Source organism: Accipiter gentilis, chromosome 15 (assembly GCF_929443795.1).
Source record: "Accipiter gentilis chromosome 15, bAccGen1.1, whole genome shotgun sequence".
In the NCBI taxonomy this organism is placed as follows: Eukaryota; Metazoa; Chordata; class Aves; order Accipitriformes; family Accipitridae; genus Astur; species Astur gentilis.
The window spans coordinates 4620338-4634261 of record NC_064894.1 but is presented as its reverse complement, the minus strand read 5'-3'; the positions used below and the strand labels follow the sequence as shown (position 1 = coordinate 4634261).

Genomic DNA, 13924 nt, shown 5'->3' with positions numbered 1-13924 from the left:
GGACTGTCACATGGAGGCCAGCTAAAAAATTGCCTAACAATACCACCTTCAGTACGGTAGTAGTAACACCAGATCTTGTGCAAGAACAAACAGTGGGATTCAGCAACTGAAGAGATAAATGACTTGATCTAAGGTTTTAGCAGTAGAGGAGATTGAAATACTTGTTTAAGAGATATTATAGAGGAAGAAGAACTCACAGGGCCATAAAAGACATGCTGAACTGGGTCAGGAGCTTAGTAAGAGTGAATGTTTGTCTGGACAGGGAGAGGGAGTATCTTCCTGGAGTAGGAAAGAATATATAAACATGTTGCGTAAGCTAGAAGCCTGACACAAGGAAGGATAGGGCACAGTAGTAAACACCGGAAAGTGCTCATAACAGGAGGAAAGGTACAATACCCATGCATTGACATTTGCATTTGAGATGGCAAGATACAAACTGGAACAAAACAATGAGAGAACACAAGAAATGACACAAAATCCTATCAAACAAACCCAGCTGTGACAGACTACTGCATCTGCAGTCATCAGAGACATAAGTCATAGCAAATCATAGATGGTTTAAAGATATTGGCAAGGAACCCCCTTTTCCACCTTTTCATATCTCCACGCCTTGTGTAATGAGATAATCTTCCATCTAAACATTCCCCTTCCTCATACACCAGCTTTCAGGTGTATGTAAAGGCTCATGGGGAAAAAGGAGAAACACCAGCAGTTTGGGTATTTTATTAATAAGGTGAAGCTGCTGCTGCTGCTGCTGCCAGGCTTGCTCCGCTCCTTACTGAAATCTTGCTGAGGCTGTGCCGTCGCCTGCTGGAATATGATTGCACTACAGCTTTGGACACTTCAACACCAAACTACAAACTGTGGAGACTTTGGCTGGAAGTACTCTCTTACTAAATCAGTAGCCATCAAGCATACCAGATAAGAACTGATTTATTCCTTTTTGTTTTGGTTTGTTTTTTTTCCCTTAGCCTGAGGTTCACTAATGCTGGCTAAACTGCTGTGAGATAGGACTGATCTGCCATTTAACAATAATCTTTGCTCAAAATGCCTACTTGTCTGAGAAGTTATTCTAATGAATGCTGGTGACAAAATAGCTCTGCATGTCTCCATACTTCAGAAATTTATTCAAATACAATTTATTCTTAAATGTGGATAGATGGCAAGTAATGTATTGATGACAACTGGATTGTGACACTACAATTTTACGATCCATAGAATCTGAAAGAGCATATTCTACTGGATTCACTGACACATTTGAGATAAAAAATGACACTACTGTTTTGCACAGTGACAGAGCCAGTAGTACTTGTTTGTGTTTCCGAATCTCACATGTTATAGGAGTTGCAAAAGAATGAAACATTTTATATGTGGCAAATCTGTACCCTACTACCTGTAGTCTTGTGGTTGAATGTCACAGGACATAATACGTTTCTAGTGTGGGTTCTTACTAAGTGTGTATGTGTCAATGAATGATTTGTTGAATGATTTCTGCTGGAGTGACAGCTAATACATTAACAAAATGGTTATAGCCAGGGTGAACAAGGAAATGCATCTGCAAAAGACATTCTTATGTCTTCAAACCAAATCAGATCTGGTCAATTAATTATAAAGTCACACTATGTTGACTGATTTTGTAAGTCCAATAGTAGGAAACAGTATAATTGTAGGATATACTTTCTAAATGTGAAGTAGGAGTTTGTTGTTGCTCCAACTACTACACTTGGAAAGGGTTATCATAAATATTGTACAATGTTGGAAGAACCCACATTTCTGAACCAGTTCCTTTTGCCATTAGCAATACTAATGACTCAAAAGGACATCCCATTTCAGGACTCTGCAGGCAGAATAGCACTGATAAAAGCATGGTTGAAATATGGTTCCACGGAGTAACTGTTTCTCATTACTTTGTGGTGATTATGCGGAGCTTTTCAGAACCAATACACAACAAATGTCCTGTATTTTGATCCTACACAGTGCCATATATTCCAATGGATTGCCTGATGAATATTCCTTTCTAACTACTTTTCGGATGACTGGGGCCACGCTTCAGAAATACTGGACTATTTGGCAGATTCAGGATTCTTCAGGAAAAGAACAAGTTGGAGTGAATCTTAATGGTCAAATGAAAAGTGTTGAGTTCTCTTATAAAGGAATGGATGGAAGTCTCCAAACTGCATCATTTTTGCATTTGCCTTTCTTGTTTGACTCCCAATGGCACAAACTTATGATAAGTGTGGAAGCAAACAGTGTCACTCTTTTTATTGACTGTATTAAAATAGAATCCTTAAACATAAAACCAAAAGGGAAAATCAGCATTGATGGCTTTGCTGTGCTTGGAAAACTTAAAAATAATCCTGAAATTTCAGTTCCGGTAAGTTCCAAAATCTTTTATTACTGCAAAAAGTGTTTTATAGGAACTTTATGCTTAATATGTTTTTGTGGAATGCATCATTGAATGTTTTCTGGAAGCAGAAATGGCAGAAAATAACAACTTCTTGGCAGGTAAGTACTAGCTTTGCTTTTTAAGTTTTGCACATATATATACTGTGTAAGGTAAGAGATGACCCAGGTTATATCTAAATTTCAATAGTGAAATTTCTCAGACATCCACACTTCTGTCACTGGATTCTGCTCTGTCTGGTTGTATCAGTTGGGGGTTCCTCTGCTTATCTCTTATGTGGAGCTTGATCTAGAATGAAGTCTAGTGTGGGCTGCACCTCACACCAAAGAGAGCAAAACATTCACTGAGGAAGAACTGGGACCACTCTTCCATATGCACGTACCAACCATCAGCTAGAAATAATTAAATGTGTCTTTGGCAGAATAAGTATTTTAAATAATTAATACAAAGGAAATATCTCCTGTAAGGGAGATTGACAGAGGTCCTTTTTGATCTACTGTGTTGTTCACACAAGAAATGAGACCCACTTTTATATCTCAGTGCTAAATCAGAGATTATCACGAGTACTTTATACCTCAGGAGACTGTTCTAATCATTGTGCTACCTGGTATGAGCATGTTAACAGTTGCTTTTTCTCTTTAATTAGCCTGAGTTTTTTGAAAAAGACTGACCTGGAGTAGGCAGTAAACTCTTAAAGAAGGTTCTTGTTTATGAATCGTGTGAGGTTTAAGTGTAGCATCAGAGACTAGAACAAATCCAAGCAAAGGGCCCAGCAGAGCTGAGACATAAAGCCTGCCCATTTCCACAACACCTTCTCCTGCCTAGCTCAGGACATCCCACCCCCATATCATGGCTGCTGTGAATCCCTGTGTTAGACTTTTAACTTCCCCTGTGCATTGTAGTAGACACCTACACTCACTGTGGAGTGCTCCTTTATTCTGTGTAGCCAGAGTAGGCAGTGAAATGCTTATTCTATATCCTGTTACTGGATTTAATGCTGAAAATATCCTCTTCATGCTGCTACATTGCCAGGAGAGTTGTTTTGATGGAGAAAATAACATTGGGGGTGACATATGGTAAACATTGAATGCTTTTGTGCCCTTCAACAAATAAAACTGAATATGAAAAACCTCAGGGATTTTATTACTTGATTATCTGATTTAGTTTCTGAGATGAGCAATTAATATAAAGCACATAGAAAGTGACATACCTGTAATTTCTAACAAAAAAAATAATTTAGTTGTCACATCTGCATTTTGCCTTTCAGACAGCCATGAAAGTGTTTTCTCAGTGTTTTTTTCAGCTAATGACTTATACTGCACTTAATGCTGAATAATATAACAATTTTGTCCCATGGTGGCACTAAATGACATTTAAGACTTCAGGAAGGCTATTTCTGAATTCACTTCATAGATTAAAAGGATTCAAAACACAATTGAAAAAAATGCAGAAAACATTGCGAAGTTCCATGTATTATCCTGTTCCTTTTCCAAGGATCCTCTTTAAGTGTGTTAGGAACATATGGATGGTAAGATACCCATATATATATGTATATATATATAAGGTACTCATTTCAAAATGAGTTGAATGGCAAAAAAGAATCAGATACTTAATATATTGTAGCCATTTTCCACATCCCTACACTGAGGTTTTGCATCAACTTTAAAATAAAAAGAGTGAAGTGAGATATAATCTTTTAACTATATTTCATGTTGTTTGCAAAAAACGTGTCCACAGGATAACCAGCATTGTATAAACTTGAAAGGGGAAATGTTGCAACAACAGAAGCACCTCATGCTTCATCACCTCTGTATGTTTAGGTTACTATATTGGACTGTATAGAAATCAGTTTTACTTGAAAAATGATGACAGAAAGCTGCCCCAGGTGTCTGAAAGTGGCTATCTATCTAGTACATTGCTATAGACATGGATTAGAAAGTATCAATAGCTGAAAAATTATACAAATTCTGTTGAAAACAAAAGTTAGTCTTTGAAAATGTTTTTTAAAAGTAATCAGCTGGAGCTGATGATGTAATGATTAGCTGCATATGTATCTTAGCTCTGCTAACTGGTCTGAGGGATACTGGTGCATGAATGGATGGATGGGATGATGAAAACATTACATATTCTATGCAAGTTACTTGGATGAAAACATTTCTACCTCAATATTGTATTCCTCGATGGAAAGATATTTAGATTAAACGCACAGAGAGCTACAGGTATTAATGTAATAGTATTACAACACCTAGTATACAGTGCTACAGTAAACCATGCCCTTGAGTTAGGCACAGAGTCATTCCTTTGAAAATGAGGAGGGTTCCTGTTGCCTGTTGAAGTAATGATTAGAAACAGCAGCCTACAAACGAGGAGAGAGATGTGGTATTAAGGTCACCTTGGCAAGAACTTGGACTTCTCCCCCTTCTCTGTTCGTGCTCTAGCTGACCTTTGGCTAGCATTAAAGAAGTCAGGGAAAGAAGCAGAGGGAATTCAGAATTTTATCACCTTTCCTCTCCAGTCTGTGTTTTGCAGAGACTTGCTCTTTTCAGCAAGGTATACTGATGAGGAACACTGATTACCCTAGGCTTTTCAGGCATCTGGTGGGGGAAGTGTCTAGCATTAAGTTCTGCCTCATCTATGTTTAAGCACATACATCATTAGGCACTAGCGTAAAGCTACGTTAAGTATAGGACACCCTTGTTCAAGGATGAAAAGACAAAATGGAATTAAGTCATTTTTATAATTCACCACCTATTGCACAAAGCATTTGTTTACACCCTTAGCATGTTTCTGGGAAGATTCAGTCATATTTAGTGTATTTTATGAAAAAATTCAAATCTTTGCATAAGATAGGCCTTAAAACAGGAATATGATGCACATTTTTTGACAAGAAGACTAATGAAGCACTAGAAGAAATTATCAGGGAAGGAAGAAGGTAAGTATCACATTACATTTTTAAACAGAGTCTAAAAATACATATTAATTCACTGTGGTTTGCCATAGGACTCCCTAGATTGAATTGCATGGCCTGTGCTATGAAGCCAAAAATGACAATAGTAGTGGTCCAACCTGATATGATAAAAATGTAGCTTTATGAAGACCATATTCTCTGAAATGATGAGAAAGAAATTACACAATCTGATGGACTAATAATTTTAAAATGGCTGTTTATATTGCACAAGTTTCTGGTTTAGCCTGTGCATTTAGTTTCTCTTTTAATCAAGTAAATAAATTTATGTTCGGGGATACTCTAGGCTTATCCTTTAACTTGCTTGTCTATACTCAGTTTAAACATCTCAACAGCCTTGGTTATTTAATATGTCCCAGGCACAATTTCTAATTTATTTCCAGTCATTGTTAAAGTATATTACTTCCCGTGGTATAATTTTTAAAGGACATAAATTATGTGTTTCCTATTCTTCTTTTTTTCAGTATTCTGTGAGTGCTCTATTTATCTTGCAGAGTAGGTCAACTTCTTATAGGTGCACTGTAATACATGTCATTTGAAAAGAGATTCTTTATTGCTTGTTGTTACTATGATTGCCTAGGAGAGTAATAGATAGAGTTCCATTAGAAAGTACGGCTTGCCTTTGAGCCTTTACAAAGATTTATTCCAGGATTTCTGGAATGTTTTATGGAGGGCAAATTTTTATACAGGTTTACGGCTGCATTTTATCTTTTTTTTTAGATAAAAAAGAAAATAGCTCTTTTTATCTAAAAGTAATTCAAATAATCTGCTATAAACTCTAAGCAATACAAGATATATCATAATCTCAAAACTGAAAAGGAACTTACTTCCTAAATCATGTGTTTGTTATAGAAAGTTAAGGGCATTCATTTCTTACTGCTCAAAGATTAACTGCTGTGAGATGATATAAATTCCCTTAGTTTCTGCGATTTCAGAGGCATTACGCTGATTTACTCATCATAGACACTAAACACTTTGCCAGAAGTCATCCTTGGTCATTATTTAATTGACATTTAATGCTGTTATTAGTTCAGGGCAGCTACGTGACTTGTAATGTCTAAGAGGAAGCTGCTTATCGATATTTGGTGAACAGGGATTAATTTACACCATGGAACAGATTGTGTCTGTGTACTGTAAAGAAGTCACATCTCAGGTTTTTTTCATCCTGTGAAATCTCACATTCAGAAGGCTGAACCCTTGCTATGGAAAGTCAAGTAACACCAGAATTTGCCAGTACTGTTCTAAGGCTTTGAAAAAAGATGCAAAGGAAGTGAAGCTCTAAAAACCCATTACAGAGATGTAGGAAAATGGATAAAACATTTTTATAATAGCTCTAGAATGAGATATGTTTAAATATGTGTAGCTTATTCTTGGTCACTTAAGAAATTTACAAAGAGTTGATAGCAGAATTCCCTTAGAACAAACATAGATATCATGGACGAAAAATTGTAGAAAACCTTCACCTGAATATTACTCAACTGAGCTGTACTTCGCCTGAATCATCCCTGAGGCAGCACTAGCCCAGCAGGGCACAGGGAGCCAGTTCTCCCAGAAGGGGCCTGCAAACATGCTCAGTGTCACGGTTTTCCTTAAAGCCTATGGTACTGCTAAATGGTAAACGCTAAATACTAAATGACTGATGCTATACTGAAAATACTACCCTAGATATTTAGGTCTTATTTACATCTTACTTAACCTTCATCTCTCTCATCTAAAGCACTAATAAGACAACTGAATTGCACTGCTGATACTGAAATGTGCAAAGCTGTGGCATTTCCATGGAATTTAAGAGGACAAAAAAGGAACAGACAGACATAACTAGTCCAATTATATCTGTGCTGACTAAGAAATTAAGATGAAACAGAAATCCTATAGGAGTCTTGGAAAATGGATGTCAGAAATATTGACCTATGGGTCTTAAAGGATTACATTTTAATAACTTTGCTTTATGATTACCCCTGATTTATCTGAGGTTCAGTTCTGAGAACTTTGTGCCTGTACTTCATCCTTAATAACACTTTGTACTGATAACGATAGAACATCTACTCATGACATCTTCAAAATAGTGGCATCCTTTAAATCAGATTAATATAACCAACAAGATCGTTGTGAAATACTGGCGAGGGAAAAGGTACCTTGGCAGCAAGGCTAGGACATATTTGCCTTTCCCTCACCTCTCCTAAATCAATGGGAGGCCAGTCACACCTTTTACTACCTTCCCAACAAAAGAGTTTTATTCTTCATTTTAAAAAAGTCAAACAGGTTTCATCTCAATTTTTGCTTTATATAGCGTCAAAACAGTAACAAAAGCTCTAAGCAAAAAATTTACACAGTAATCGCAGTTTATTTAAAAAATAATAATGTTGCCTGACTAACCAACTGTGAACTAAAAAATGTCAAATTAAAGCTCCATGTTCAAAATATTTCAACTCCTTTTACATTCATATTATTTTTTGTGTATGTTTTATAATAATGCTTTTGTAAATAATGCTAGGTCTTTTTTTTGCATAGGATGCCTGCCTCATTTATTCAGACTTTTTTTTGTGTGTCTTAAACTCATGAGAGTACCAGGCCTTAATGCTCACCATTCAAATCCCATCTTGAACAAAACAAAGTGATTGGTTTTCTCTTTGGCCATTCAAGAGCATTGGAAGAAAATACATGAGACACTAAAAGGATTTCCTGGCACAGTGAGTCAAGTTCCCACTGCAGCAAGCAATCACATCTTATATTCTCATTAATAAATTTATCTCTATTTTAATATTGATTATGTTCAAAGTTGAAAAACTGGGTTCAAACTTAAAAAATGTATATGCATTTGCTAGTAGTATTCTCCTAAGACACAGATATTGGCACTTGGAGTCACACATCAAAATCTAACACAACCCAGTAATTAGCATTTTATCATCTCAAATCTTTCTCACCTTAGTACAGAAGCCAAAAACCACACACACACAAAAGTAATTTTTTCAGTGTTTACAGATTTTCTACCATGTTATAAGTTGAAAGCACAGCTCAAGACTATTGATTTCAATTACAGTTGTTGGTGATCAGCCTTTTTTCATAACCTGTACCCAGATACTTCATTTCAGGCATCCAATTCCCTCTTCCTGCCCCATGCAGAACGCTCTCTAATGTGGCTATTTTGATTTAAATAATTTGTCAGCACTACATAAGAATTATGAAGCAAAAGCAGGCTCATTCAGTGGTATGTGTCTGTCTTTTCCCCAAAGCCATCCTTTCTTTTTTTACCAAATTTCACCCCATTCACTTCCAAACTTACAGTTTCTGCAGTATGGGAACCATTTCCACGGCCCTGTTCGTTCCATCTTGTGACTCAGCAGAGCGTTCTAAGGAAAGAAGTGTGGAATCACACGATTTTGGATTACATACAGATTAAATTTGTATAGGCAACCTTAATCATGGTATTTTCTAAGTACTGAATGGATGACTTTTCAATTTTAATTTTATTTAATATAATTTTAAGTTTAATATTAAACAGACCAACTGAAAAAGTAGAAATTCTGTCACTTAAAACCATGTATATCAATTTAAATCAGAACTAGATTATTATTTAAATAAAAAATAGATTATAAACTGCTTTAGAGGCAGTTATGGACCTCTTTCCCTCTGCAAGTGAGCTTCAGAGGTGAATAATGTAGAGACTCAGGACTCAGAATCTAGTTGTATGGTATGAAATAAATTATCATATAGGTATCATTTGACCCCATTTTTATGACTTTTAATATATCCTCATCTTCAGATTCCAGGTAGCCTCTTATTTTTATTATTGTATTGCTGCTTTGTAGTATTAAATTATACTATAGATTCTCTTCTTTTATATGTATAATATGACATTCAGTTGTCTATTATTAAGGGCTGGGAAAGGTTTTAAAATGAGAATTGAATAAAGGAGGTAGAAAATTGACTCACAGATCATGGTGTCAGATAACAGGTAAAAAACCCCGAGGGTGCTGTCTCTTTTGTGGTCTAGTCTCAGCCCTCTGGAAACCGTGATGACTGCAAAGTAAATGGAACAGTAGAGATGTGATAGTGAGGATTTCAGGAGTAGCAGCACTGAAATGGTGAAGGTGAAAGCAAAAAAAAAAAAAAAAAAAAAAAAAAAAGGCAACTTGTGGATATGTGGGTGTCTTGCAGAGACCTTAAAGGACTTCAGACTCGAAGCATTTATTAGCTCTAGCAGTCAGTATGCAACTCAGTCAATGTAAGGATAGTGGTGGGAGAGGAAAGTGTCTCAGAATGACAGTCTGCCTTCAACATCAGTTACGGGTTGGGACTGAAAAGAGCAATGAGATATCCTAGAGGGAGCACAGAAGGCAGCCAGGAAGCACCAAGACATTATGTTGTGGGAGGAGGGACGGTGTAGAGCTACTTTAGCTCAATAGAATAAGAAGAAAGACTTGGAGAAGCAAAGAAATAAGAAGTGAAAGCCCCTGGACACTCACTTCTATTTTCAGCTTCTCAGAATAAATAAATCAGTCTTCTCTATACCAGGGCTCTGTGTTGTAACAAGAAAGAAAACCCCAAACTTTCTTCCCCCTCAACCTCTCAGCCATCCATAATGAAAAGAAAGTGATAGGAGCCTCTGAATTTTATCATCAAACTGAGAAATCTGTGGATAAAACCACTCATTAGCAGTTCATAAGCCAACCTGATACTGTATGTGGGAAGGGAAAATAACCCAAGACTGTAAAACTTACAATAAATATGGACAATTTAATATGCTTCTGGCACTTAAAATTCCACGTGATGCATTGTATATCAATGGATATACCCCTGAAGCTGTATGTTTGGGCTATTCAGTAACTTTCAGGAGAGTGTATGGTTTTTAATCTATATAGCACATCAAGTGAGTTTTAGTTGCAGTTTCTGAGAAGAGGTTTGCCTTAGTCCCGTGTTGTTTTCCAGTGCCCAACAAACATTCAAAGAAGACGTGAAATTTCACAGATGTATATTACTCAGTTGCAGACTGTTGCCAGTGTGCACTAGGATCCTGCTTTTTGAACTTCTCACACTTAGACCACATTTCTGTCCTCAGACCTACCGTTCTTCATGAGCGCAACTATCCACCTAGAGCAAATATTTTGGCGTGCCTCACAAAACCACCACACAGTTTGAGGAAAAAATGCCCGTGCTTATAAAGAATATACAAAAAATGACACATGACAAATCTTGCCTTCTCTTTAAAACCCCTCGGCAGGTTTATTCCCCCTCTAAATTGTAAAGGCCTCCATAGTTCGGGGAACGCAGGGTGAAGCCCTGCTCCGGACTGAGCTCTCCCATACACCCACAGCGATTATCATTAAATACCTACCTTTTAAAACACACCGTTAGCTGACCACTGTCCCTCCTACTCCACCCTCGGCCAGCGTGACACCCCCCCGACCCGAATTAACGTGATCTTTATCTCTTTTAACAGTTCGAAATCCAGTGGATGGTGATTCACTGCGACCCCCTGCGACCCCAGCGCGAAGGCTGTGGCGAGCTGCCGGCCCGGGTGAGCGACCTGCCCTTCCCGCCCTTCCCCTCGAATCCCTGACCGCCGCCGGCCAGCGCCAGCCCTCAGAAGCCTCGCTTTTTTATTTTTTTCTCCCCCCTTCTGGCCCGAGTTGCCTGTTTTTACCCTATCCGCCTGGAATTCGGTGCCTTTAGAAATCCAACCCCCCAGAGCAGCAGCAGCAGCCTCATTTTAACCCTTCCGTGACTGACTTTCTTCACCCCCCCACGCCGCCGCCTCAGCCACTCCTCGGGTGAGAGACTTCTGAAACCTCAGGGAGGGATTTTTCGCAGCCGCCTCAGCGGGGAGCCCGGCGGCGGGAAGGCCGCGGCGGGGAGGGGGTGAAGGCGAGGGTCGGTGCTCGAAGCAACAGCAGCAGGGCAAAGGGTTAAGGCGCTGTCGGCATTCCGTCCTCCCCTTCCCAGCCTTCAGTTTTCCTCCAATCCCCGAGACCCTCCCCAAGGCGTTAGCGAGCAGCCCTGAGGGGCTGCGGCGGGGCTCACCTTTCCGCCGGCCGCCGGCCCCAGCAGCCGCAGGCCGTTCCCTCCGGCGCCATGGCGCGGGCTCTGCGGGGGCTCCTGCCTCTGGGGCTTTTTCTGCAGGTTGTTTGCCTCTGCCTGGCTCAAGTAAGTTTATCCTGACTTTGGTTTTCTCCCTCGCAGATAAGCCAGACGGTGATCGAGGTAAGTGTGAGGGAAGGGACGGTGCTCTGTGCTCAGGGGAAGGGTGCGGGTGAAGAGAGACTGACTGAAGGCCGCTCTCCCTCATGCCCCGCCACCGGCCCGCTGGAGGGTTTTCGACCCTTTTCTCCCCCGAAGTAGCTGTAGCTGACCCTGACACAGCCCTGGCCCTTCTGCAGGGGGAAGGTGAGCTGGCTGCCGGGCGGTGGGTGCCCTGTGTGTGTGTGCCTACATGGTGCTACCTGGTAGGCATCAGGCAGGTGCCCAGTGATATGGAGGGGCTTGAGCTCCATCGACAGCTACCACCGGATAGCTTGTTGCTGGGAAGACTGGTGTGGGGTGGAAAGGCATCCACAGCAGCGGTGCTGTGGGGAGCGAGGGGCCAGGCTGAGGTCCCCCGCAAGGCCGGGGCCAGCCTCTCGCTCACAGAGCACTGTTGTGGGGCCAGGGTTGGAGCTTGCTCTGAGGAGAACAGAGCTCCCCATTATAGGGAGGGAGACCTGTAAAAGCCTTTCTCTCGGTTTCCACACGCCGGTGGCACCTCCCGCCGTCCTCTCGGGAGCCCCGTGCTTTGAGAAAGCGCCTCTGTAGATGCTAATGTAATCCTGAGGAAAGGGGAAACCACTGAGCCTGTCAGTGGAGTAGGGAAAGGGTTGTTTTAAATTTTCTTTGCTAGCACAAACTCTTAGGAAGACTGTCTCCTTTGTGTTGGCCGAATGAGTAACTGGAGTAGCTTAGTGAATTTCAATGTTTGATTTGCAAAAATCACTGTTTTTGTTTCCACCACCCGGTCATTGCCATAGGGCGTTCAGAGCCTTCTGGGCTGGGGAGTTGAGCCCCCTCCACCTTGCCCTGGCCCTGCCAGCATCACAGGGTGGCTGGGCTTGGGGAAGGGGAGGTTTAACACCTCATCTACACTCTTAAATGTGAGAGGAGCATTGCTGGTCATCCTCGTGACAGCTAAGATGGGATAGGGTGTGTGGGTCCTGACACTTGTGGTGTGAGGACACAGCTCTTCCTCATCAGCTCTGACCCCTGCAGCCCCCAACCAACCCATAGAAGCCCCCTCTCATTATGCTGGTCCCCCCAGACTGGCTCTCGCAGGTTTGCAAGGTTTTAATTGCTCCTTTTTTTTTTCCTTTCTTATTCCTTGTCAGAGAGGTCTCCCTGGGCCACCAGGCCCCCCAGGTCCGCCAGGGCCACCAGGAGTTCCCGGTATTGATGGCATTGATGTAAGTATTTCCCATGCCCTGCCTAGGAAATGCCTTGAGGTGTACCTACATTGTCCTCACTGTCAGCATTTGACCCTGAGGTGTTTGAATTTGGCTGCAGATCCACATAGGAATTGATGGGTCTTATACTCTGCAGCAGGCTGGGGCAGGGGGAGAGGGTGGCCTTTCAGATTATCTCTGATATGGAAAATATAGGATTATTTATTTTATGTAATCATCATCATATGCTATGATTATTTGCCTTAAATGCGGTGTAGGGATTTTATAATTCTAATCTCAAAAGGGATTATGTAGTATCACTCATACTAAAGCATGATAAGGATTTGTGGCATTAATCCTGATAGGACCTACTATGTATTTTCCCTCAATTCCTGTCAGAAGTTTCTGTGATTATTTCTATTAGTGTATAATAGAGATCACGTGGGTTTAATATTAATTTCCTACAATAAGAATTGGTTTGGGATTATTCCTGTTAATCTGTAAATGTAAACCATGAAAAGTCCTGTAGCTCTAAAACCTTCCCTTTCATATCTTGTTAGGGGGAGAGAGGTCCTAATGGCCCCCCTGGTCCACCGGTAAGTGATTTCAGCTACTTTGCATTTGCTCCTGCAAGAGGAGAGGTTTGGAGTTTTGTTTCTGCTTCCCTCTCTGAAACATGCCTAACTGGCCATTTAAATCCTGAAGGGTCCAGACGGGGATGCAGGCAAACCAGGATCCCCAGGCCTGCCTGGAGAGCCAGGAGCTGATGTGAGTACGCTTGACTTTCTGGAATTTACTCTTCTTTTTTTTTTTTTTTTTTTTTTTTAAATTTAAGGAAAATACTTGGTTTTTATTCTATTTCTATAGAAGCACGACCTCCTTTTGTGGTCCCTGGCTCCCTCACAGCTGCCAGTGCATGCCAGTGGCATGCCTCGGGGAGAGGTGCTTTTCTCCAAGCTAAAAGGTGCTCTCTTGGAGGAGCACAGCCAGGGTGAGGGTGGCCGGGACAGCAGCTGAGGAGCAGTGCAAGGGCTGTGGGGTGCTGCCACCCTGCTCTGGAGAGAGTGTTGAGCAGCAGTACTGTGGGGAGGAGGCCATGCTGCATCCTCGGGAAGCAGCCTCCGGTCAGCACCCTGCTCCCTGTGG

At 40.8% G+C, this 13924-nt stretch overlaps 1 protein-coding gene across 2 annotated transcripts in view; it reads left to right on the top strand.

Annotated features, from left to right (window-relative positions):
• Positions 1-13924, top strand: part of COL9A1 (collagen type IX alpha 1 chain) — a 69346-nt gene that overhangs the window by 8147 nt on the left and 47275 nt on the right. The window contains exons 5-10 of one of the 2 annotated variants that reach the window (XM_049818152.1): positions 1978-2374; positions 10810-10887; positions 11550-11570; positions 12725-12799; positions 13339-13374; positions 13484-13546. In XM_049818152.1, the coding sequence (XP_049674109.1) occupies positions 1978-2374; positions 10810-10887; positions 11550-11570; positions 12725-12799; positions 13339-13374; positions 13484-13546 (670 nt within the window). Of the gene's footprint in view, positions 1-1977; positions 2375-10809; positions 10888-11180; positions 11514-11549; positions 11571-12724; positions 12800-13338; positions 13375-13483; positions 13547-13924 lie in introns of those variants that run through there. The other variant, XM_049818153.1, reaches the window with a different exon arrangement.